Source organism: Hypoxylon trugodes, assembly GCF_022578975.1.
Source record: "Hypoxylon trugodes strain CBS 135444 unplaced genomic scaffold F4822scaffold_9, whole genome shotgun sequence".
NCBI classification, from domain to species: Eukaryota; Fungi; Ascomycota; class Sordariomycetes; order Xylariales; family Hypoxylaceae; genus Hypoxylon; species Hypoxylon trugodes.
The window spans coordinates 1236493-1260415 of NW_026250024.1; the positions used below are offsets into that span (position 1 = coordinate 1236493).

Consider the following 23923-nt stretch of genomic DNA (forward strand, 5'->3'; position numbering starts at 1 on the left):
TGCCAATATCATAGATAAGTGACGAGAAGAGTTATTAGGAATCGACGTCAGTTCCATGGACTGGGGTAGCGTTGTAGTAGCGGGTATTTGTGAACCTAACAGCTACCTAAGTACCCTAAGTACTACCCCTCCAACCGCCCCAAACGGCTGGGAAATGAAGCAACCTTACCTCATACATCATATATTCAGCTTATCGAGCTGCGCATATTTCTACCCAGCATTACCAATGATCCTACTATGTAGAGGACGAATACCAATATGCCCGACTGGCGAAGCGATTATCTTACCTCTCTGCAGGAAGCAGAACGAAACAATCCCGTGAACAAGGATCTAGTGGATGCCTGTAAGCTGTCCTACCCGTTCGCTCGCTTGCTGCCCGGAATGCGCTGTCTTACTGACAAACCACAAACCCGATCGCAGGTTCTCAACTGTCCGATCGTATAGCCGCCCTCGAGGCCGAGAAAGCTGTATGGCAAACCTCATCGACGAACCCGCTGTCATCACTAGAAAAATCACCTGCGGGCAAAGCCCCCGCTGCGACGACTGAAACAATTAATACCTCCGATCCGAGCGTCGCACAACTAAAGCTAGACTTGGCGGAGGCCTTACGGTCTAGAACCCAGTTACAAAGTAGACTCAAGACCGCCGAAGATGAATTACAGAAATTGCGATCGAAGACAAAGGTCGATACTAAGCGAATTAGTGACCTAACTGCCGAACGGAATACTTTGTGGTCTCGATTAAAAGATCGAAATGAAGAATTAGTTGGGAAGAATAAGATGCTGAAGGTATGGGGAAAAGATGACGTAACAGAAATACGTTTGGGACTGATGCGTCACTATAGGATATACAAGATGAAAACCTAACTCTCAACATCCAACTCGACGTTACCGAACAAAAAGCAGCAAAACTTACGGCCGATAACGAACAATTAGTGAAGAGATGGATGGATCGGATGAGAGACGAAGCAGATGCTATGAACTTGCAGAATGAATCACCAAGTCATAAGAATCGGAGGTGACAATTACTTAGCATGGCGCACAAAATCACGACGAAATATATTGAATCGCCGTACTCTATCGATGAACTTACAGACCCCAGAACCTGTATAGTAAGTTGCCTGCTCTGTGTTTGATGCCTCTCTTGGTATCCCTTCCGATGAACGCTCGTCTATGCAAATATGAAATATGGTATCCTTTAGTCACTGTCCATCTACCCACTCTCTCTCCGAAATTCTATACAGTCGAAACTCCCGCTAACCCTGATTCTTTTCTCTTAGGTCGCCTTTGAATAGCAAAACCCTTACTTCCTGATTGAGATGTAATAGTCGCCTTCCGACGCAGCCCAACTGACCCAATTCTCGTGGTATCGGTAGTGTTGAACATCAAGGATACTATTCGCGACGTCGTTGATGGCGGTCTTATTTTCGTGAACAAAAGATTTCAACGATATGATCTTGCAGCCCTTCTTCAAATCTAAGAACATGTTGATGAGAGCGTCGTTGAGGGTCGAAGTGAAGGCTTTATTGTTGACAAGAATTACGTCGGCCTCCTTCAACTTTTCTAATATCTTGGCGTTGGTTCGGAAGTCTCCTCTCTCCAGATGGACTCTTCCATGCGCAACGCCCCAGAGAAGACATCGCGATCTAAACTCCTTCTCTTGCGCCTCGGCTAGGTTACAGGCGTTTTCCATCATCTCGCAGCCGTAACTCCGACACCCGATTTCGAGCGCCGCTTGGAGGACGACGTTCCCCACACCAGAGCCGAGGTCTATGAAAACTTGGTCGGAGGTCATTTTCGTCTGCTCAACGAGCAACTTTGTGATGAATGGATGCAGCAATTCTCCGTAGACATTATCGCTTCCCATCTGGTATTTTGTGAGCATCTCCACCTTGGGTGCCACGGTACGGTCGTACACCTGGGTTAGGATGAAGGATACTAGACTGGGTGGGAGGTGGTGCAACTCTTCTATATTCTTCGCTATCGTGCCGTTCTCCACCAATTCTAATAGCTTGCCGTTGTAGTTCTGAAGTGCTGTCCTGAAGACGGGCACGTCTCTGTATTTCTCGCTTATGGCGCGCTCCATCTGTCGCCGAAAGCTGGCGTTGTGGTCGATGAAGGGCTTTGCTTCGTCATCGGTGAGATATGTCTCGGCCACGTGCTCGACTACTGCGAGGATGTCTTTCACTGCGTCGATCTTGTCTTTCTGCCACACTAGCTCGTACCTTTCGGATATGTTAGCCATGAATCGAACCCCTCTATACATAGTAAATTAGCGAATGGCAATGACGTACCTCTCGCGCTTACACCGCGACGGATATTGCAGCTCGATCGCGACTTCTTCTGGCTCCGCGCCCTGGATCGGAGGGCATTTGGTAGCGACTGATGCAATATCCGCCGCGTGTATTATGCGCGAATCGCGAACTTCATCGCCAAACGCCTTCTTATGCCGTAACTTGCGATTCAAATCTATCGATCTCTCCTCACTCCGGCGCAATCTCTTGCGAAAGGGGTCTCCCCCATCATCCGACGATTCCGAGTCATTTCCGAAAGCGGGTGAGTCCCGTGGTGTGCTACTTGAGACTGCTTTGCGCTTCCGTCGGATACTGCTTCGCTTCTCGTCTGCGGAGGACGGGTACGGGGACGCGCTTTTGGGACGGGAGAGCCGCGGGTTGGGGGATGGGCGGGGAGAGGCGGAGAGGTATTGGCTTGATGTCGACGCGCGGGAGTGTCCGTTCGGTGTTAGAGTGCTGGGCCTCGGTTTTGAGGGGATGATGACTTTTTCGACGCGGATTTCTTGCGCTGCGGGCTTGTGCTTGGTTCGTTGGCTGAAGATGCCCATCGTCTCTTTTTTTTTTTTTTCCGAATTTTTTTTTTTTATGCCGGGTTAGAGTTTCTGACGGTGTGGCGGCTGGGCGCGGGTAGGTAGGAAGTAGGTTAGGCGGGGGTTGTTTGTTTAAAGGGTTCGCTGACAAAGGATATTAATGATTTCGAGTTTTCAGGTGTAGAGTTTTCGTTCGAGAGGGTGTAGGTGTAGGTGGGTATATGATATTCCGCTTAAAGGGGAAAATATTAGAGAGAGTGACTTGATCGTGAGAAGGATTAGAACTCTAACGCATTGTCGAATGAAAAAAAAAAATGAGAACGGAAAAAACGTAAGCCGATTTTCTAGGGAGGGTGAGTGTGTAGGCAGGCAGGCGCGAATTCGAGGGTGCAACGAGGCGAAAAAAGAGACGATTGAATGATTGTTCTGGGCAGGTGAGGCCCTGGACGTACGCACTCAATTCTCAATGGCTGCAATCAATAGGACTAAAGAAAATGGCTAGGTACGTCGGTACGATGGTACGCCGCTATTCGGATTGGGAAACGAGGCGTAATCAGTGGTACCAATGTCCTAGAGCCCCCACCTTTTTCCAAGGATTTCGTCGTGCTGAAGCGGGATGAGTGGTCCAGACTAAAGTTGCCTACTAAAAAGCTTGGCGACCCGGTTGCCTTGCATCGGATAATTTTGGTAGGTACTGTGATACAAGGGCTTAACCTTAGTAATCATCGTTTTATTCCTCAGTAAATGGCGGTTACCGGTAACACGGCACGTGCTGCAGCTAAGTGGAGGTATTTTTCTCCTCTTCTAACTCTTCTCAGATCTTAGCCTCGACTTTAAACTACAAACCATCTACGTTCATCAATCTTCACGTTTATTATAGTAATTTCCATCATAATATTTATGATTATATGATAATATTCATCGTCTCTCGTCACGGGCTTTGATTCAACCCTCGTTAACAATGGGTCATAGGAATCATCACCGATGGTCATGCGGGAGACCACCAGCCCTATTGCGACTGAGCGATTCTTTGTGTAGCACTGTCTAGAACGATGAACCTGATACTACAAATGAAGTATTTTTTAACATACGCCCGCAAGGGTTGTCAAGAATGGAGGCCGATGACTTCTATTGTCAATCCTTTCGACAATGAATTCTACGGAGTGAAAACTGTGAAGTACATTCATTGGTTTGTTGAGTCTGAAACGTCCTTCAAAGTTATCAAAGGAAAATATATTCATATTATCTCTAATTTCATTAAATCCTTAGTTCTCCTTCTCTAAGACGAGGCAAAAGGTTCCAAAAGCTGCTACTATTCCTGGAACAGGACCTCGACCAAGGGCGCTTTAATTTTTGCTTTGATATTATTGCTTACGAGTTAAGGAGTAAATGTACAATGCCGCTTTATTCCTCGAGTCACTAATATGACTAAGGGTAGTTCTCTAGTGATAAATGCTTCAGGGAAATTTTCTAACCCACTATAACATTCATTTTCAAATTATTATAGACCATTTTTGTAGGTCATTAAAATGCCAAAAGGAGGAATTATTGGTTTACTCACGGCATTGGGTCTTACGGCCCAATTTGCCAACGGTCAGCTCGAACCAGACTGCAATCCACTTCATACAGACTGCCAACCGAAGAAAGCTTGGCCACAAGATAATTATTATATCGATTTTACGAAGCAAACAAGTCTCCCACCTGACTGGGCCGTTGCGAACCATGAAGCTATCAGTTTTACTTCGGATGGAGCCGAGTTCTCGTATGCGAAGCAAGGCGATGCGCCGAACATGTGGACTGACTTCTACGTGCTTGGCGGTCGTTATGATGTTGAGATGAAGATCGCTCCCGGTCAAGGTGTGATCAGTAGCGCTGTGCTATGGTCAGACGCTCAAGACGAGATCGATTACGAATTTTCGGGAAATCAGTTCGGCCAAACCCCTTTCCCGCCCAAGGACGGAATGTGGGCGGTTGAGACCAACGTCTTCGCACAGGGGAAGATGTGGGATGGCGCGGCTACCTACCAGAAAGACGCATATAAGCCTACAGAGCAATTCCACAAATATTCCGTGGATTGGGATGAAACTCATATGAGCTGGTACGTAGACGATAAGGTTGTCCGTAGTATCTCAGCCAAGGACACTCCCAACGGTTTCACTTTTCCCCAGTCTCCGATGAAGCTTCAGCTTGGTGTATGGGGAGGCGGGGATGCTTCCAACAGCAAGTTGACTGTTGAATGGGCTGGTGGTGAAATCGACACGAAGAATGCTCCTTATACTATGTATGTAAGGAGTGTCAACATTACCAACAAGTATCCGGCTTGTCAATATAAGTATCAGGATAAGGTATGTGAATCATCTTGAGATATGCTATGATGATCTCGCTAACAATTCGTAGACTGGGAAGATCGACTCTATTCAGAAGATCACGGATGGTTGCCAACATTCTAATCCGATGAAGGTCGTAAAGAAGGACCCGGGTGCTGATGACTACCCTATGAGTGCACCAAGTTCAGCTGCAAGCGAAGCCGAATCAGCTACCGTCGCAAACCCACCCCCGTCTTCTGCTGCTGATGCTTCCACATACGAAGCCAGTTCGCCTTCCGAGAACAAGCCTTCTACTTCATCCGGCGAAACCTTCGAAACATACCCGGCCAACCCACCCCCTAGTAGCCATGTTACCAGCTCTTCGGCTGACGAGTATCCTACGTCGAAGGATAGCCCGCCTGCTACAAGCCACTCATCCACTTCCGAGGAAGGATACCCTACGAGTAAACCCGAAGCTGCTTCCACTAGCCACTCGTCTACGTCCGAGGAAGCGTATCCCACCAGTAAACCGGAATCGGTCTCTGTCAGCCACTCATCTTCATCTGAGGAAGTCTATCCCACAAGTGGCCCAGCATCTGCGAGCGACCATTCATCTAGTTCCGCTCCCGAGGGCTATCCCACGTCTCATGCCGAGTCATCGTCATCGGCTACTGCGCATTCATCTTCACTCGCTGAGTCTCATTCCACATACCCAGCCGCGAGCGTACCAGCAGCTAGTGAGTCGAGCGCCTCGTCGGTTGAATCGCATTCGTCAGTTGCCAGTGGACCTGTCTCGTCGCCTTCGGCTTCTCAATCGGAGAAGAGCTCTGCGACTTCCTCGGCAGAGGCTTCAGCGTCGGAGACTCCTAGCGGTTACCCCGTCAGCTCGCCCGAAATCAGTACCCATTCCGCTGCCTCATCAAGTGGTAACGAATATCCAACAAGCTCGCCGGAAAGCAGTAGCCATGCGGTTACCTCGTCTAGTGGTAGTGAATACCCAGTCAGTTCCCCAACTAGCAGCCGTGGAATTTTGAGCAGTTTGAGCTCTCTCCTGCTTGGTACCACCACCAGTAGTGCATTGGCTGAGTCTAGCTCTGTGCCGGGCTCCAGTGGAGCGAAAGAATCTATTTATCCTGCATCTTCCTTGACCGAGTCTAGCTCTATTCATGCTAGCAGTTCAAGTGCTGAGGCCGTCAGCTCCAGCGTTTCTTCGGCTTCGCAAGGACCTGGCTCTAGCCATCCGGCCTCATCTGCTTTGGAGTCTAAGACAGAATCTGGTTCCTCAAGCTTAGTAAGCGAATCTACGTATGGCTACTCGATGTCCTCTGGTGGCGTTGTGTCCACTGTGTACTCGACAAACATCTACACTGTGACATCTTGCGCGCCAACTGTAACTAATTGCCCTGTCGGAAAGGTCACAACGGAGTTGGTTTCTTTATCCACAACCATGAGCTCTGCTAGTGAGGCTGAAAGTTCTAAGCCTGCACCATCTAGCTCTGTCGTCCATACTTCTAGTGTGGTAAGCCAACCAAGTTCGTATGCGGTTTCGGGTGAGTCGTCTGCGTCGCCCGTAGAGTCGAGCTCAGAATCAGTGTCCGTCTCAGTCACAGTATCGCCGTCGGCATCTTCAGCGGCACATTCATCAGCACATTCATCAGTATCCTCAGCATCGTATTCGGCATCGTCATTGTCATTGTCATTGTCATCGGCGTCAGCGCCGGTGTCAGCATCTGTGTCGGTACCAGTATCTGAATCGGCATCATCTGTATCGGTCTCAGTGTCGGAATCGGTATCAGAATCAGCCTCCATATCGTCGTCATCCGTACCGGTGTCAGTATCGGAATCGAGGTCGGAATCAATATCAGGGTCTACAATTAAAACGGAGTCTTCATCTCAGTCTTCTTACCCGATTTCCGTACCTAGTTCCTCTCCACGAGCAATGCCAAGTACGTATAGTGTTAGTAGTGAGATTACTACGTCGATGTTGTCTACTGTCTACTCGACCAACGTCGTCACCATCACGTCGTGCGCTGCATCGGTTACAAATTGCCCAGTTGGCAAGGTTACAACCGAAACGAAGTCTCTGTATACCACTGTTTGCCCAGTTACGCATACCGTCGTTGATGGTACAACCTATAGCGCAACAACAGAGGTCAGCACCCATGCACTATCTCCATCTTCTACGTATGCCGCGAGTTCTTCTCACTCAGCGTCCACTGCATCGGTGCCGATTGAATCTGAGTCGGCTACCGTTGATAGCTCGGGATTTTGGTACCCCGTTAGTAGCCCGACAAGCTTTTCTGTTGGAAGCTCTTCGGCGGTCAGTAGTACTAGTGGTGCCCACCCCGTTTCCGTTTCTGGTTCATCGAGCTCTGTGAAGGAAAGCTCTTCAGCATCGGCAATGAGTTCGGGTATTGTGGAAAGCTCCACGGTGTCTGCTTCCGAGAGCTTCTCGGCAGGCCCTTCTCAGAGCTACCCAGCTTCTTCCGGACCTGTTTCTAGCTCCGCTGCTAGGATGACTACTTCAACAGTATACTCGATGAACGTCTATACTATCACTTCTTGCGCACCCGGCGTTACGGACTGCCCTGCTAGCCTAGGAAAGGTTACCACGGAGTCTGTTTCCTTGTACACGACCGTTTGCCCGGTTGCTGAGTCTCAATCATCGGCTTATGAGACATCTTCAGCACTTCCGGTAGCTACTGAGACTTCCGTACCAAGTCAATCAGTGTCCTCGTATGCTGTATCAAAGGGCTCTTCAGTTTCTCACACCGTCATGACAACGTCCACTGTTTACACAAGTAGCGTTTATACCGTCAGTTCATGCAAGCCCGGTGAGGCTGATTGCTCTTCCAAGATTGGTTCAGTCACAACCGAGACTGTCCCTCTCTACACAACGGTATGCCCGGTCGAGGAGACTTCCAGCGCATTACCTGAGACAGCTTCCACAGTTACCCATAGTTCAGCTGCATCGGTTCCTCGAATCAAGTCAAGTGCTACTCAGGCTGAGTCATCCTATGTAATGTCCAGTGTTTCTGGTTCTATTGTTGAGTCGAGCAGTTACCAGACCGTGTCATCTCAGGCATCGCCCGCACAATCTTCTGTGGCAGCATCGTCACCTCACGCATCTTCAGCACCGTCTTATACTACGTCGACTATTTACTCCACTAACGTTTACACGGTTTCCTCTTGCGCTCTCGGAGATACTAACTGCCCGGCGAGTGGTACTGTAACCACAGAGACCGTCGCTGTGTCGACTACAGTTTGCCCAGTGGCAGAGGAGTCATCGACAGCCGCCAAAGGAACGAGCGTTCCTGTTGTGGCTAGCGAGTCGCAGTATACTACCGCTGCCCTTACTTTCAGCAACACCTTGAGCGGCTCAGTCATTGTCGTAACCACGACTATCAGTTACGTCGACACTCCGCCACCGACCTCGTACTACCCAACCCAAGCCGGTAGCACCGGTAGCACTGCGGCTGTCGGATCGAGCTCGGCTGAGGTATACTCCAACAAGCCGGGCACGACTTTGACGCTTGGTAGTTACTTCACGACTACCATCGTATACGAGACCATTACTCAAAAGCCTCCGGCTTCCGTATCTTCCGGTTCCGTTCCGACTAGTTTCTATTCGGCATCTTCAGAAACCGTTGATGTCCCAAGCTACCAGACGAGCCAAGCATCCAGCACTGAGGTGAAGCCTGCATCTTCAGTACCAGTCCCAGTTAACTCAGTTTCAAGGTTAGTACCTATCTCTTAATTACTCTTAACCGCCTTCTCAATATTGATTCTTTAAGTCCTGAAAGGGTAACCAAGCTGACCGTCGTGCCTGTCAGTTATCCCACCGAAGCACCATCAGCCGTTCCCAAGAACCCGCAACCAGCGGAGTCTTCGAACGGTGATACTACGGTTGTCACTTCTTCTTTGACGAATACGCGGACTGTGTACTCGACTAGGTCCAATGATAAGGTGGTGGCTTCTACATGCGCGTGCGATGTCCCGCCTGTGACGGTTACGGAGACGGCTGCGCAGGTTACTGTTACGACTACGGTTGAGCCGCCTTTTCCTAGCAGTTATGCGATGGGTACTGCGCCTGCCGGGGCGAAGGCTACGCCTGCGGGGATGCCGGCGATTAGGAGGTGGTTTAGAAGGGATCATGGGGATGGTGACGAGCAGGGATATTAGTTAAAATTAAGGTATTCAAGGTATTTAAGGTACCTAGGTATGTAGGGTACTGTGGTTTAAGATTCTGGTTTAGGCACTTTGGGTATATATTAAAAGTGTGCTCATTTCTCGTAGTATAGTTGTATAGGTACCTAGTTTTTATCACACCTATTTTCACCTATGATTCTTAGACGCTTGTCCCTTAAATTAGCAACCACTCTCCCAATATCATTCTGAAATGTTGTTACAGTTGGTAACGAGGATGCATTGATTTTTGGTTTTTACGTGGGGGTGTGTGCAAGTACACAGGTACCGGGCCTCCCCTCCTTTGTCCGACGTTGAAGATATCTGGGGAGTTTGGTGCAGTTTACCAACGAATGAGGTTCCTGTGCAACACACCGGATGACCCGAGTCAATTAACCAACCAACGCCCAGTTAAGTATTTGTCGCCCGCCGCATAGAAGATTATTGATCGTAGAATGCGAACAGCCTTCATATATAGTATGTGCCTAGATATATAAGGAAGGCGGGCGCCCTTCAAGTGAGGGGAATTTTCCATTTGCAAGTCCATCTAACAATCATACTTAGACTAGGTACGTTTTCTGGACCCACTTTCTCCATGTACTCTGCGAATAATCATGCGACTCAACCTTTGGGTCTTGCTATGATGACTAATCTCCTCTGGAAACCTGGCAGCAAACTTAGGATCGGTTTTAAAGGAGGCTCTATATGGCAGAAAGTTAGCTAAACAACTTCATGGGATCGAGACTAGTATATGACTAACTATCATATAGGACCGAGTCAAGAAATATGCACTAGAGTGGTGTAAATTTGCCAATATCGCATTCACTTTTGTGGATTCAGGGGAGCTAGATATCCTTATCGCCTTTGACCCAACTAAGGAGTCCTCGTCGCGTCTGGGGGTAGACTGTGCTTGGTACAGCTCTCAGGATCAACCATCCATGAATCCGAATTGCATCAACAACAATACTTCAGAAAGCCTTATCCGCTACGCCATCCTTCATGAGTTCGGCCACGCACTTGGAGCCATCCATGAACACCAAAGCCCATGTGTTCAGATTCCATGGGATAAGGAAGAAGTGTACCGAGACCTTGGAAACCATCCTATTGGTTGGGACATCGCCACAGTTGATTATAACATGTTTTCTATCGAACAGAATCGGGATATTCAGGCCACATCATTTGATCCGAACAGCATCATGATGTACGAAATCCGTGACAATTGGACTAAAAATGGCAAAGGAGTTTCACCAAATCTCAAGCTGTCTTGTCTCGATAAGGGCCATATCCGACTTTGCTACCCTAATGAAGCGCACGATGCCAGCCAACCCAACGTCGTGGCGGCCCGCCCAAAGGAGAAGTCACAACTGGCCACCGCCAGCGGTCTGGACCAAGAGGAAGCAACCCTGTAGGGATTTCAAGGAATCGTGCCGCTACGGAGAATCTTGAGAGGCTTAGTCTAGGGCGGGGCAGCCAACAAAGTTGTTTCCCTTTATGTATACTCAAATCCCCACAATAGGTTACTGTGAGCTCTTTACACGATGCTGCTCCCTATAGTCATGACTATAAAATCACCTATCACCTTAAGGGATATGTATCTAGATAGAGAGTCTTATCAAAACCACATCCCTTGAAGTTACTGAGGTTGCCAATATATATGTTAAAGCTTCCTCGTACAGAAATGTCGCCGAAAGTCTCGGTGCTGCTGTTGCGACGCTGTTCCTTCATTGGGCCTCTTCACTAAAAGGAAACGCGCGTTTTAATTACGCCTAGTAGGAGCCTCCCATTATAAGCACAAAACTGCCAATGCGCCAAAACGCCGTACGAACACACAATATGATGACACACTGTACTATGTCACTGCAACTACAGGGAGTCATGTTACTGAAGCTCCCTGTAAATATAGGGGATCGTAGTGGTGTATGCGCTATATCTAGGTACCTAGGTAATTATAGCGGCCGGATTTATAGCACTTACGCACCTATAAGTACATACAGCGCATAACAGCACTACACTAAAACGCCCTGTAGAGCGCTGTATTTCCAGCATTCCTACAATACATCTTAGTTGAGTGCTATAATGCGCTATAATTACAGTTCCCGAAGACCTATAGAGCCCTATGATTACGGTACCTACGTACATTTATAGTGAGTTTCGACTGCGTGCCGTAACACGCTGTAACCCGACTATAGGGCCTCAAGCCGTGTAGGACCCTAAAATTACAACACATCCATAGCGCATTTTAGCACCTCACTAATTACAGCGCCGATGGCCCTGTCATAACGGACTTATAAGGTTAGGGCTCTGGTAGCGATTCATTCCAAGACAAATAAAACGTAGAAGGATGAATGCGTACTTGTAAATCAGGCCAGGAAAAATTCTAGTTTGAATTATGATCGTTCCGCCTGAAGGGGTTGATATGGCTTTATACCTAAAACCTACACAATCCACCAGGTAGATAATCCGAACTGTCTATATAACAACTAAAAACGGTATATATGACGTGTCGGTGTTCAAGCATATCACACGTATGGAAAGAAGCCATACTGAAGAAATTTCCCCTGCGTTCCTTATTTGGTAGGGTCTAAATTCTGACGTGATATCCAGAATGCGACGCTGAATAGCACCGATTCCAGTCATCAAGTAAAACAAAAATAATATTTTATACGTCTGACATTTACATATGCAGCGACGTTAGTAAGAATGGAGTTTCACAAACCAGGTTTCTTGGTCGCACCTAGTCAGTTTTCATCGCAAACATACCATATTTATCTTAACTCCTCACTACCTCCGAGCTGAAACCTCAATGTCTCTTAGTCATGACAATGTGGGTAGGCACGAGGTAGATTGAAGATATCGTCATTTCGATTAGTATGTATAGGGCCGAGAACGATGCCCTCGTCGTGGTAGTATTCGTCCCCTGACTATGGCGCATTTAGCCCTCTATGCGTTCGGCACATAATGGGTTATAGCGTTACATCGCTATAGCCTCCATGCTGATTGGTACCCAATCGGCTTCTTTATCCCCTACCGAATTGTCTATATATATGCGAAAGCTGAACAAAACGTATGTTAAGTCCGGTCGGAGATGCTGGATCTTCATGGCCTCTTGCAAGGAGGCCACGCGTGCTCACCCTAAACCCTACCCATGATAAGCTTCAGAGGCCATAGATAGCGATTCTCACCGTTAGCATTGCGTATTTTAGTCCCATGGAGTACAAAAAGCTTTGGGGGTAGTTGTGTGGATTTTGTATTTAACAAGGGACGTTGGTCGTCACTTCGTTATCTCGCTTAGATCGTGCCCAAGTAGACGGAACCATACCTCCCAATAATCCTAATTACTCTGCATCCTTACTTAGCCATCGAAATCACTTGCAGTTATGTCTGGCGTCCGAAACATTACGGTACCATGGGTGCCACTAGACGAGTTCGACTGGTCCTTCGCGCGGACCGGACCGCTCCCTTGGAATCTAACCGTCTGGTAAAATGAATTCCTACCCGGCGCGCGTGCTTCGATGCTAACGCCATCCAAGGTCCATCCTTGCCGTATTCACGGCTCTTCCGATATGGACTACTGTCGAGCTAACGTTTTGGGTGCTTTACACCTTCGAGCGTTGGCGTGGGGTTTACTTCTGGTCGGTCCTGGGTACCACGTGGGGTGTGACGATCCATGCTGTCGGGTTTGTACTTAAGTTCTGCGTGCCGGAAGCGAATTGGATCTTGACTACCGTGCTCTCCGAAATTGGATGGGTCGCGGAGGTGTGTGGGTTTAGTGTTGTCTTATGGTCACGGTTGCACCTCGTCATCCCATCGGATAAACGACTGCTGCGCATCGTGCTGGCGACGATTATTATCGATGAATTCGTGTTCGGCGTGCCCACAATTACCTTCCAATTCTTAATATCGAATTCTGCGACACATGCGAAATATCTCCCGCATATGGAAATCATGGAACGCATTCAGATCATGGCCTTCTCTGTCCAGGAGACAGCAATCTCAGCCATTTACGTGTGGGGCACGCTTCAACTTCTCAAACTGTCGCTTAATGCGAAGGCAAAAACCACATTAGCATTCCTCATCATCGTGCAGGTGCTCGTGGTCCTGGCTGACGTGATCGTCATTGCGCTTGACTATCTCGAGTACTATACGCTGAAGGCTGTTCTACATTCCTTCGTGTACGCCTTCAAGCTTCAGGTCGAGTTCGTCGTCCTCAACGAATTCAAGCACATAGCCAAGGGTGGCATTACCGGCGCTGGAGCTTTTCCGTCTTTTAACCACACTGGCGTCCCCGACATGTACAAGGGCAGTGCAATCAGCGGCAGTGACAATAGCAATGCGAGTCCCATGCGCAGTCATCCCGGGATGACGGTATCAGTGTCTACCAGGGGCTCACTGCCGTCAGGGGAGACCGGAACGGAGGTGCCTATGGTGCAAAATCAAGGTGCTGAGGAACCCGATGTTTTTGAGCGACAATATCTGGGGAGATACGGGAGATGAATCTGAGTCAGCTTTGCGTCCCCGAAGACATCCCTGTTTCTGTACGACTAACCTTGCTCTTCAGTGTCGAGCAAGTTCGGTAAATACGCAAAAATCTATACTGTATTAAAATAGTGTTATAAGGATAATGAAATGATTAATAAAGTGTGCATCTGCTAAATTCTCATTATTCTCTGTTGGTGTCAGGGGTAAAAGGGGGTTGGATTACATAAGCGAAAACAAATTCACGATCCCCTATATTAAGGGGGGCTAGGATCAAGTTAGCGTGTGACCCACATAATTGTACCATAATAAACAACTTTATGAGGCTACTTTGAGCGGACTTTTTTCTTCTTCGCTCATTGGGAGTAACGTAGAATATTCAAGGATGGATGACAAATTTATGGATGAAGAATTGTAAGGTTAGTTATAAAAAGTGGCGTGGAGGAGAGTGGTGTTACATGAATGAGATCCAAATTTGGTTCCTTTACCAATCAAACTTTTCCTTAACCAACTCTTCCGAGAGCTTCCACAGACGCTCGGCCTTCTCGCTCGAGACTGAGCCGGGAAGCGCCTTGTCGGAAATTTGACAGTCCATAAGGTAGACACCGTAGTTCTCCTTGCCGTCTCTACTCTCAGGCATTGCCAATTTCGGGTCCAGCGCAGCTGTAAGGCTTGTAGATGCTCCTGCACCCTGGGTTCTGTAGCTGAAACGCGAGGACTCAGCCATTCGCTTGATCGCGTCCCAAGTCCTTGGCGCAGCTTCTCTCGATAGTTCGGTAGGGATCATTCCCGGGTGGACAGCCATGCTCAAGATTCCGTATTTCTCATACAACTTGTTGTTCAAAGCAACACTGAACAATACATTCCCTATTTTGCCCTGGTTATAACCCTCGAGCGGAAGATACGAGTTTTCTTCGGGGTCGACCTCGCCCCACGCTCTGTGAATGTCGAAAGGGGGTCGTTCTTCCTCGGGAAGGTCTTTGTTTTTCTTCTGATAGTGGATGTCGCTCCACCTGAAGACACCCATGGTAGGAGACAGAGAAGTGACGTTGATAACGCGTGTAAGTCCCTTGGGATTTCTCTCCGCAGCCTTGATGATTTTCGGCATAACCAAAGAAGTGAATAAAAAGTGTCCGACGTGGTTAGTCGCGAACTGAATCTCGATCCCATCCTCGCTAAGTGTGAGCTCCGGGATGTTCATGACGGCCGCATTATTCACTACAATGTCAAGAGTCGGGACATCAGACCAGGACAAGAACTCGGCGGCAGCCTCTCGGACAGATTTCTGAGAGGAGAGATTCAATATGAGGGGGCGGTAGTCAACATCGGGATACTGGGCTTTGAGAGTGTCGATAGTCTCCTGAGTCTTGGATAGGGTACGACTAGCGAGGATCAAGTGGGCTGGAGATTGGGAGGCCTACAATATTCATTAGTAATTTCAGAAAATGAAATTCATAGCTATACTTACAAAAGCCTGGCACGTTGCGAATCCAATCCCTTTGGGGTTGACACCTGTCACAAGTACGGTCTTGCCGTGAACCCCTTCAGCAAAAGCCTTGGCTACCTCTAGGGCTTCTGTCTTGTCGTTAAACTCGGGATGCGTAGTAGCCGTCATTTTCGCGGTGAATTGGTGTTATCACAATAATTTTGCGTGACGATGATTGGAGATGTGAAGTTCTAGTGATGTGATGGTTGTCTGGGTTGTCAAGAGCATCTCTTCGACTGAGGCATACTCGAGTGGTATTTATATTCATCTTGGAGATAACTTCCATGTTTATCTAGCAAACTTGCTTATTCGTGTTGGCATCTGCCTGATAGTTTGCATTTTTCTGGCTTGGGATGACATCAAACCTCTAAATTTGGTTATCTCTTAACCCCTTAAAATAGTGATGGAATTAACGGACTTAGTAACAACCATCATGAGAATTGCGTTAGATATCAAATGTCTAGTAGCCTTCTCCATCTGCACCTATCTAGGAATTGAAACCTCGGAATTAATTGCACGGCTATACACACAAAACCGATAGTACACGGGGAATTATAAGTTCCCTAGCTCCAGCCGATACGGAGGCCATTCTATAGCGGAGCTAAGTTGGTCCGGTGAAGGGATATTAGTCATGATCCGTAAGTGTAAGTGTTATGTATGTAATCTGGAGGCGTTCTATTTCGACCTCCAAAGCGTCGTACAATTTTATCTCCATATCGTAGGTAGGTTGACTAAGTGAAAAACCATTTATTTTCTTGGTCTAATTGAAATAGACAAACTAGGAGCCGCACGAAAGGATTGAGGAAAGGTAGATACCCATGCACTTGAGTATAGGTTAATTCAGTGGATGTTCGTATAGAAAGTATGTGGGTATGATGTTGTATCGAGAAGAAAAGAGTAAAGAGGCAGAGACTACAGGTTTCATATTTTGAGCACCCCACACAGTTCTCGACACACTGTCCGACCGAATAACCTGTCATCTACATATACATGTATTATATGTACCTAGGTAAGTTGCGTATCTCCAATTCGCACTGTAAGAATGTCTTAGGCACTAGCTCCGGGGTACCCCGCTAAAGCCGGTCTTATTAAAAGGGTGCACCCCGCGGAGTCCGACGGAAAATAAAACTTCCATCATTTTGAGATGTATATTTCGTTCTTTCACTTTTCCCAGCTTTATGTCAATCTAACGAATTGATACCATCCAAGTTTATTCTACAATTAAAGTCTAACTAAGATTGTGGGAACGCAAAGAGTGGTAATAGTAAGTGTGTCGTCCTTCGGGAGTAAACAGATTGAAACTACTAAGCAAAGGCTTTCTTTTTATTCGTCTTATGGGCTGCAGTTTTTCTTCTTCTACAATTATGAGTTGGAGAAGGATTGAAGTTGTCGTGTGATACGGTACACACGACAGAGGAACGAGGCTTTACACCATCGGCAACCTCGGCGACCTTTCACTGGTCTTGAAGTGCTTCTTCATTATACGCTTTTCCATCGGCTAAGCGTCGTTAACGGCCAGAAAGTTCAGTTGATCCTTATATGTGGCGTTCGAGCCTGCAGACTTCAAAGTGAGACGATGGTCTTGGTTTGTCCGTGCGTGATGATCAAAGATCCCCTTTGGGCACTCAGAATCAATATTGGCCTGTGGAGGAAAAAGCTATTAGAAAGATGGCCCACATCAGGGTAGATGGCGATCATTATCAGTACAAGGAAATTCAGGTGAGCTATACATGCATCCAATGGGAAAATCACAGGAATGAAGTCGCAACCTTGTCATCTTTGGCACTCCGGAATATCGATCCTAAGTCCCCGGGCTGTCCCCGCAGAGTAGCCTCGTTTTCATCGGGGGCTATGCAGTACTAAGCATAGATCCGTCTATTCTCAAGTTTGGATCGGGCCTGCATATCAATGGGGTACTTGGCAGCTGAAGACAATTCACTGCTCGCCGGTCTGTCAATATACTCATATGACTGCTTAACATCCCTGCAGGCCTGACAAAGGCGCCTCAATATTATTGCTGTCCGGACGCCACCAAATAGCCCGGTGAAGTCATATGCCTTTGCTGGCGAACTACGATAGGGGCTCGATTGTACCTAGGTATATGTAGCTTTCATATTCAATTCTTGAACAATGCGAATTGAGGATTACAACTAGGTATCCCATACCTGAGAACGAGTTATTAGGTTACTCTCGAACTTGACTGAGGCCAGGGACTACCTTCAGAGCGGTTGGAGCTCTGGGATTGCTCTTATAAGCCCTTCCCTAAGGCCAGGCCACTCACTTATGTATATATCAGTGTCATGCTTAAGACGAAAGAGCGGCGTGTCTCGGACCTCTGTGACTAAAACTCGTATTGACTAACGTGCGATGTGAAAAAGTTGGAAGTAAATGAAGCCAATGTCGCCGAAGTATACGGTACCGTAACTAGTCACCTGCTATTAGATTGAAACAAGCTGATAATGTGACAGGACTTTTACAATCTACAGTATGTTTGGTCTGTTCCTCCGATTTACGGCTGGAGAGAAGAGCCTTGTGTCTTGCTGTGTTTCCTCTGCTACCACTGGGTATAAATAGTCGTCTTCGTACCCTCTCCTCTCCAGATAATTCACATACACAACACCTTAAACTCATAGCTTCTACATTTCTATAACACTTAACTATCCGCCAAAATATCGCAATGGCTATAATTCTTAACCGAACGTCCTTGGCCGCCATCTCCTTTGGCGATGGAACAAACACACATATTCCTGTTTACTACCATGATACCGAAAGAAACATCCGGGAGACTCTCTATGATACTGGTTCCAATCCACCTTGGCATCAAAATACCGAAGCTACCGTCGGTAAAGGGAAATTAGACAGTGGCATCGCCGCTGTTTCTTGGAGTGGCGGAACTCAGGTATGGAAAAGCTGCGAACCTCGACGCCGTCAAACTAGATTGCATTATGACTGACCGATTTAGGTCCAGATTCGTGTTTATTGCCTCTCCTCAGAGGGCTATATTGTGGAGGTAACAACTCCCGTTCAACTTATTGTGATACTAGATTCTAGCTCACAAACCCTTCTAGTGATCCTTTCCTGGGGCAGATGGTAAAGGGTGGACCGGCGGTGCTCTAACAGACAAGACCGGCGCATACTTCACTGCGGTCCCCAACTCTGAACTCGCCGCTACCCAGTCCGGTTCCGGCCAAGACATTCGAGTATACTATCAAGATACCAACAATAAAATTAGATAAATTGCGTATGGCGATGGGTGGCGTAACGGCACTAATATCTTACCAGAAGCAATCTCCGGAACTGGTATTTCTGCTGCACTAACAGCTACCATCCTCCCCCGAGTCTACTTCCAGGTGTCGGGCGCAAAGTTCGTCGAGTGGGTATCGGATTCTCAAGGCAACTGGACTCAAAGTGAGCCGCCCTGAATATATAGGATCTAGACCATACCCTACTAAAATACGTCTAGGCAGTTTCACGTGCCAGGGAACTTATGTCAACGACAGCTGCACGGCAGCTCTTGGCAGTGGCACCACTAATATTTGGGTTTTCGCAACCAACGATCAGAATAGAATCACGCAGACAGAATACACGAACCCGGGGGCTGGCAGAAGACTATCGAACTCTCAACCCCCGACACCGTGCTCACCAATTCTCCTCTCGCACTAATCCAGGTCCCTGCCAAGGAGGGTTGGTTACGCCTCTACTACCAGCCATCCGACAAAGTCATCGCAGGGGTGGTCACCAACGACGGGGGTAAGACCTGGTGTTATGATACCTGTAACACCCTGATAGGAAGCCATCACCAACACATGTATAGGCAAAGGTTGATAGGCCCGCTGGAAGCGCTGTAAGCGCTTTACTGCATATAAGGCACCAACACAGCTCTTGGCAATCTCGTATCCAAGAAAGGAAGCTATACTGAATATCATGTACTGCCGTAAGGCAGCATAAAAAGAGTAGCTTCTCCCGAAGGAACTTGAAGGGGGGAGATACGGCAAGCAGATCATAAAAAGATTATAGCTATTCAATATACTGCCTTAAAAAACCCATTTTGACACCTGGAGCGCAGGGCAGAACCCCCTTCCAGTTGTCAAATAGAGCGAGGAGCTATAAGAATTGGGATTGGACTAAGTGCTATGGATAGAACCAGAATGATCTAATATGAGTCTGTGCGGTGGAATTGGCGAGTCAATGAGTTTCAACAACTCAGAGCTCTCTTCGATCTTTACTTAGGTATTTATGTAGTATGAATCGAACGATCCTTAACAATAAAAAATCGTATGGAGGGACCTATTCCTTAGGCGGTACTTAGAATGTTATTTGATGGAAACCTGTCGTAGGCTCGAAATGAAAACCTGATGTTTTAATGGCACGATTTTTCTACTCGTCAATAATATCCGGAGTGTACTGGGCCGGACCTGAGGTTGCTGTCTGTCAGTAGACATGACCATTGGTATTCAGTTTATTTGAAAGATTATGATTGAGGGTTAGAACGGAGTAGGGCTAAGTTATTCATTATTATTGTTCATGAACATTGAAGCTGTTAACACGCTCCGTCTCGTAAGACTCACTATGGTTGTTTTTATGATCGCTAAAGCGCCCTAATTTACAGTGGCTGACTTTGTGGACAGGCTGCCGCTTCATTGCCCAGCATATCGAAAAGGCACTAAGTACGCCTTATTAAAAAGATGTATCACGGTAGACGTGTACGGCTGCAGAGATCAAGTTTTTACACATGGCAGTAGTACTCAGGTTATTGAAATGACCATGATTAAGGGTTGGAATGGGGTATTACGAGGTTATCTATTACTGTTTAGAAACACCGTAGCTGTCAATGAATAGTGAAATGGTTAAATATAGTATATGGTAATGGAATCCTGCCATAACCAGAGGAAATAAACTCTACACGCGATATTCTGCTTCTGTCATTCGACACCACTGATCTATTAAAGTTCTTGACTCAAAATGGCCAAATGCAGCTGTGCTTGTGGATGTGAGGCCAACGCTCCATCTGGTAAGGCCCACTGTGACTCTTGTCGAACTGGAGACTGCATTGATGATAACAACATTGGGGATATGTTTGATACAGAAAATACCTAAGTCTGCAAATATTCATGGAGTCTAGTCCTCTAGCGGATTATTAATTAATAGGAATAAATAACAAGTCCTTTTAAGTAATCTTGAGTGTTTTTTTATTCTTGTTAACTGGGCTATATACCTAAGGCTACGTTTATTAGTCCGCTCTAGATGATCTAGGGCGTAATCGGCTGTACCTCCTAAGTTTAGTGCCGCAGTTATAAAAGTACCTAGGTAGTACTGGCGTAGATAGGTATATTGTTACATACTATGGTGTATATCGTGTAGCATGAATGTATAGATGTAGTAGAGAACTTCGATTTATAAAAGTAAGCGTTTGCCTTTTCTGAAAAATACCTTGGTATTGGCTAGGCTATAAAGGCAGGCGGTGGACGTTTCGAATATCGGCTCCCAGAAAAGGCTGTGTAAAAGAAAGATCAACACTGGCTGTCTTTATACAATCGGTAAAGTTCCTTAATTATAGGGACTTATCGCTATAATCTAGTGCAAGATTCACTAGGTACCTAGTATACAGGGGAATATAGTACTAGTAGCTTAGTGGTTCCCCAAAATACTCTCTGGGTGTCTCTAAAATGTACAACTTTTGTCTTGAACCTTTATAATAGGCTGTTAAAACGCCCGAATAGCTACGGGCACCAAGTACGCCCAATTGATAAGAAGAGACAATGTTATGCTGTTCCGACATGTATTATGATACATTTGTAGGCCTGATGTTAAATTAAGTCTCACATTACTGGCTGGAGACATCGAGTTCTTACATGCAGGTATTCAATTTAAAAGTGCAACACATCTGCCAATAGCTTTACGACCACCCTCTGCCTACTTTTATATAAACAATGCGCCCCTTCATTATGATTGAGGGGAAGCCCCTTCTTCCCTATAACCCAAGAGAGCGCAATGTTTTCCCGGGTAGGAACACCGCGGCGAAGCCCCTACGAGTACTTGGAAAATTTACCCGAAGATACGATACGCCTCCTAGAGTACCAGAGATCGTTGAATCATGGGTCCTTCTTCTTTCCACAGATAAAACGTCAGTATAAAATTATCACCGTTAACTTGGGTCGAGTTCCACAATACACCGCTATCTCTTATATGTGGGGAGTGCAGATAGGGACAAGACGATTCTCATCGGCGACACACACGAATTGAATATCACCACCAGCGCCGAATATTGCCTGAAAGTTATGGTTGATGTGCGGTATCTGTGGATTGACTCAATATGTATCAATCAAAACGACAACAAGGAAAAAGCCCGCCAAGTAGCGTTGATGGGGGAGATATACCGTCGTGCCTCGAAGGTAGTCGGTGTCTTAGGGAGAAATACCGTAAATGAATCCCGCAGTGCTGTTGTATTCATGGCAACAGAAAACACTCTACGCCTTCATGCACCAGTAGCGGCAGTAGACTCACCCAAGATGCCGGATGTGATTCCGAAGATAGAACTAGATTCACAGAATCATATCACCGACAAGGAGATTGAGCACATGGCTAAATCCCGAAGGCTTAGAAGCTACTCGTGGATGACGGAGATTCTATGCCATTCTTACTGGAGACGTGTTTGGATCATACAGGAGCTAGCTTTTGCTAAAGATCTGACTATCCATGTTGGTGGCGTGTCTCTCAGTTGGGGTCATCTAATGGGTATGCTAAAAGAACAAAACAAGGATACGGAACCATTCATCGACCCGGAACGCGCCTTTTATCGCGAAACTATCTCCGAATCTAGTGTTTGAAATCCCTCCCTAGAAGGATCAAGACTCCTCGAAATGATCAATAAATCTAGGCGGAGTCCTAAAAGGGCACTGAGGGATATATTAATTAGTACCATGAATTCTCTAGCAACGGAGCCTCGAGATTAAGTCTTCGCTATCCTTAGTCTCGTATCTGGCAGTACCATGAAACGAAAGGGCACTGCTGATGGAGTTTCTATGGATGGCGAGCTTATAAAACTAGATTCATGGTTTGGTAATCCAATAATATCCCCAGACTATGAGAAATCGAAAGACCAGGTCTTCATGGAGGCAACCCTGGCGATAATAATGGAAGGAGATGACTATACACACCTTCTAGCTGGTGGGATTGGCTGGGAGGACAGAGACCAAGATCTACCATCGTGGGTGGTTGACTGGTCTCGACCCCCCAAGATATATTCTAACGCGAGCTTCAACACCCGCCTAGATACCATGGGGGATAGGTTCTGGACTGGATTGGGAAAGGGGGCCAAAATCAAAGATGGCTGTTTTTCGCCTCTCGATCGGAAAAGGATTATGGGCAAATGCATGCCCTTCGACAGAATCGTGTTTCTAGGTCCGTGTATCAGAAACTCTAGGGCCGATTAGTTATCTACTGCCTAAGCAGATATCCGTCGTATTTTATCAGACGAATACCCATGGACGGATTACGGGACCTTTCCCGCTATCTCGACACGCGAAGCGCTCTGGAGGGTACTGCTAGACGTGGGGGAGACTAGAAGACCGAAGCGGCATAGCTGCGAAAGTGGGGTCTGTGAAGTACCGGCATACGGATTCTCCCCGGGATTTCCAGAGTCAAATGGTGAGCAACATCTCTGTAGAGATCTTGTAGATAGAGCGTTCGGCGCTTGGGCCGAATTTAAGGGGGGCGAATTAGGCAGAGCTTTCGAAAAAGCTATAATGCGTTCTCAATCCTTTGGGTGCCGCATTGCCATAAATTCTAAAGGCTTCCTAGGAACTGTACCACCAGGTTCGCAACTAGGCGATGAGATTTTTGTTCATGTTGACTGCCCCACTCCGTTCTTAGTGAGAAAGGCACGAAAGACCGGGGTTGATCCTGGAGTTCCTTGTTTTTATCGACACCTTGTTGGGAAAGCTCATTTCCTGCGCCTAATGAAAGGCGAGTGGGCAAGACCATACGGGGAAATAGGTACGGAAGAGTTTGAGGCTAACATGAAGAAGACGATGAAAAATGTTGTCCTGGTTTAGGATTTCTCCATTACTCGATTTCTCCACTTAGTGGCGCTACTATGGTTATGTAATATAATCGTAGGGAGATAACTATTTAAAATGTCCTTCCTTAGGTAACCAAGAAAAAATACCGGCTTGCTTAATGGGTTGACAAAACACCCAATTTCGAAGATAAAGTCTAGATCTTTGTTCGGGAATAGATTTTGCAAGTCTGGTGACGTTTGTAAAAGGAAACTGATTATTAACAGATGAAGTATATGTGGATACCGATGCTAGGGGACGAGATGCTCCGTCGTTTTGCGCAACCGGGTTGTTCCGATCGTACGATTCTCAACTCACGAAGGTGGCAGAAAGTAGGAAAAACATGCGATTTAAGCCCACTCTTCAATTATGCGCGCAGGAAAGCATCTGAGTACAATATTCAAAACTTTAAATGTTTGTCCGATGAGACGAGGATGGCTCGGTATGTACAGATCTCTATAGTTTGATCGATTAATTTGCTCGGGCGACTCATCGTCACCATTTGCGAATCCTGGTCACTGTATCTAGATATATAGTCGCATCGATCTAATCATGGACGAACTTATCTCATCCGCCACATCACAACATTC

The 23923-nt window shown here is 46.8% G+C and overlaps 10 protein-coding genes across 10 annotated transcripts; 7 read left to right on the forward strand and 3 right to left on the reverse strand.

Moving 5' to 3' along the window:
• The first annotated feature begins 133 nt into the window (after window positions 1-133).
• On the forward strand, window positions 134-1329 carry F4822DRAFT_371565 (autophagy protein 16). The gene is made up of 4 exons (XM_051456272.1): window positions 134-343; window positions 421-788; window positions 845-1111; window positions 1280-1329. Exons 1-3 carry the CDS (start codon window positions 259-261, stop codon window positions 1019-1021), a joined length of 630 nt encoding a protein of 209 aa, XP_051310499.1. The 5' UTR covers window positions 134-258; the 3' UTR covers window positions 1022-1111; window positions 1280-1329.
• Window positions 1006-3417, reverse strand: F4822DRAFT_445990 (histone H3-K79 methyltransferase). The gene is made up of 2 exons (XM_051463455.1): window positions 2294-3417; window positions 1006-2224 (listed from the first exon to the last, which is right to left on the reverse strand). The coding sequence occupies exons 1-2, from the start codon at window positions 2839-2841 to the stop codon at window positions 1303-1305; spliced, it is 1470 nt and encodes a 489-aa protein (XP_051310500.1). The 5' UTR covers window positions 2842-3417; the 3' UTR covers window positions 1006-1302.
• Window positions 3418-4191: 774 nt separating this feature from the next.
• On the forward strand, window positions 4192-6421 carry F4822DRAFT_445992 (concanavalin A-like lectin/glucanase domain-containing protein; the record flags this gene model as incomplete). Its single annotated transcript, XM_051463456.1, has 3 exons — window positions 4192-5168; window positions 5221-6238; window positions 6303-6421. Exons 1-3 carry the CDS (start codon window positions 4353-4355, stop codon window positions 6419-6421), a joined length of 1953 nt encoding a protein of 650 aa, XP_051310501.1. The 5' UTR covers window positions 4192-4352.
• Window positions 6422-6491: 70 nt separating this feature from the next.
• On the reverse strand, window positions 6492-6938 carry F4822DRAFT_433268 (uncharacterized protein; the record flags this gene model as incomplete). Its single annotated transcript, XM_051461807.1, has 1 exon — window positions 6492-6938. One exon carries the CDS (start codon window positions 6936-6938, stop codon window positions 6492-6494), a length of 447 nt encoding a protein of 148 aa, XP_051310502.1.
• Window positions 6939-9759: 2821 nt separating this feature from the next.
• On the forward strand, window positions 9760-11029 carry F4822DRAFT_416093 (uncharacterized protein). Its single transcript, XM_051459304.1, has 2 exons — window positions 9760-10029; window positions 10085-11029. The coding sequence occupies exons 1-2, from the start codon at window positions 9910-9912 to the stop codon at window positions 10721-10723; spliced, it is 759 nt and encodes a 252-aa protein (XP_051310503.1). The 5' UTR covers window positions 9760-9909; the 3' UTR covers window positions 10724-11029.
• Window positions 11030-12302: 1273 nt separating this feature from the next.
• Window positions 12303-13867, forward strand: F4822DRAFT_416095 (uncharacterized protein). The gene is made up of 2 exons (XM_051459305.1): window positions 12303-12792; window positions 12845-13867. Exons 1-2 carry the CDS (start codon window positions 12692-12694, stop codon window positions 13806-13808), a joined length of 1065 nt encoding a protein of 354 aa, XP_051310504.1. The 5' UTR covers window positions 12303-12691; the 3' UTR covers window positions 13809-13867.
• Window positions 13868-14185: 318 nt separating this feature from the next.
• F4822DRAFT_371620 (putative short-chain dehydrogenase) lies at window positions 14186-15706 on the reverse strand. Its single transcript, XM_051456273.1, has 2 exons — window positions 15259-15706; window positions 14186-15207 (listed from the first exon to the last, which is right to left on the reverse strand). The coding sequence occupies exons 1-2, from the start codon at window positions 15403-15405 to the stop codon at window positions 14275-14277; spliced, it is 1080 nt and encodes a 359-aa protein (XP_051310505.1). The 5' UTR covers window positions 15406-15706; the 3' UTR covers window positions 14186-14274.
• Window positions 15707-17953: 2247 nt separating this feature from the next.
• Window positions 17954-18939, forward strand: F4822DRAFT_433273 (uncharacterized protein; the record flags this gene model as incomplete). The annotated part of the gene is made up of 5 exons (XM_051461808.1): window positions 17954-18175; window positions 18239-18343; window positions 18402-18456; window positions 18559-18684; window positions 18740-18939. The coding sequence occupies 5 exons, from the start codon at window positions 17954-17956 to the stop codon at window positions 18937-18939; spliced, it is 708 nt and encodes a 235-aa protein (XP_051310506.1).
• A 2396-nt stretch (window positions 18940-21335) lies between these two features.
• Window positions 21336-22184, forward strand: F4822DRAFT_371687 (heterokaryon incompatibility protein-domain-containing protein). The gene has a single exon (XM_051456274.1). The coding sequence runs from the start codon at window positions 21555-21557 to the stop codon at window positions 22101-22103; it is 549 nt and encodes a 182-aa protein (XP_051310507.1). The 5' UTR covers window positions 21336-21554; the 3' UTR covers window positions 22104-22184.
• Window positions 22185-22265: 81 nt separating this feature from the next.
• F4822DRAFT_433275 (uncharacterized protein) lies at window positions 22266-23330 on the forward strand (the record flags this gene model as incomplete). Its single annotated transcript, XM_051461809.1, has 2 exons — window positions 22266-22677; window positions 22729-23330. 2 exons carry the CDS (start codon window positions 22266-22268, stop codon window positions 23328-23330), a joined length of 1014 nt encoding a protein of 337 aa, XP_051310508.1.
• Between the last annotated feature and the right edge of the window lie 593 nt (window positions 23331-23923).

Bases quoted from the DNA above. Each gene is read 5' to 3' on its own strand.
- F4822DRAFT_371565 (XM_051456272.1), top strand. From the start codon at position 259: ATGCCCGACTGGCGAAGCGATTATCTTACCTCTCTGCAGGAAGCAGAA. The intron at 344-420 runs GTAAGCTGTCCT...ACCCGATCGCAG, and splicing joins CAAGGATCTAGTGGATGCCT to GTTCTCAACTGTCCGATCGT. The intron at 789-844 runs GTATGGGGAAAA...GCGTCACTATAG, and splicing joins GGAAGAATAAGATGCTGAAG to GATATACAAGATGAAAACCT.
- F4822DRAFT_445990 (XM_051463455.1), bottom strand. From the start codon at position 2,841: ATGGGCATCTTCAGCCAACGAACCAAGCACAAGCCCGCAGCGCAAGAA. The intron at 2,225-2,293 runs GTACGTCATTGC...CATATCCGAAAG, and splicing joins TCGCGGTGTAAGCGCGAGAG to GTACGAGCTAGTGTGGCAGA.
- F4822DRAFT_416093 (XM_051459304.1), top strand. From the start codon at position 9,910: ATGTACTCTGCGAATAATCATGCGACTCAACCTTTGGGTCTTGCTATG. The intron at 10,030-10,084 runs GTTAGCTAAACA...ACTATCATATAG, and splicing joins GAGGCTCTATATGGCAGAAA to GACCGAGTCAAGAAATATGC.
- F4822DRAFT_416095 (XM_051459305.1), top strand. From the start codon at position 12,692: ATGTCTGGCGTCCGAAACATTACGGTACCATGGGTGCCACTAGACGAG. The intron at 12,793-12,844 runs GTAAAATGAATT...ACGCCATCCAAG, and splicing joins CCTTGGAATCTAACCGTCTG to GTCCATCCTTGCCGTATTCA.
- F4822DRAFT_371620 (XM_051456273.1), bottom strand. From the start codon at position 15,405: ATGACGGCTACTACGCATCCCGAGTTTAACGACAAGACAGAAGCCCTA. The intron at 15,208-15,258 runs GTAAGTATAGCT...TGAATATTGTAG, and splicing joins TCGCAACGTGCCAGGCTTTT to GCCTCCCAATCTCCAGCCCA.
- F4822DRAFT_371687 (XM_051456274.1), top strand. From the start codon at position 21,555: ATGGTTGATGTGCGGTATCTGTGGATTGACTCAATATGTATCAATCAA.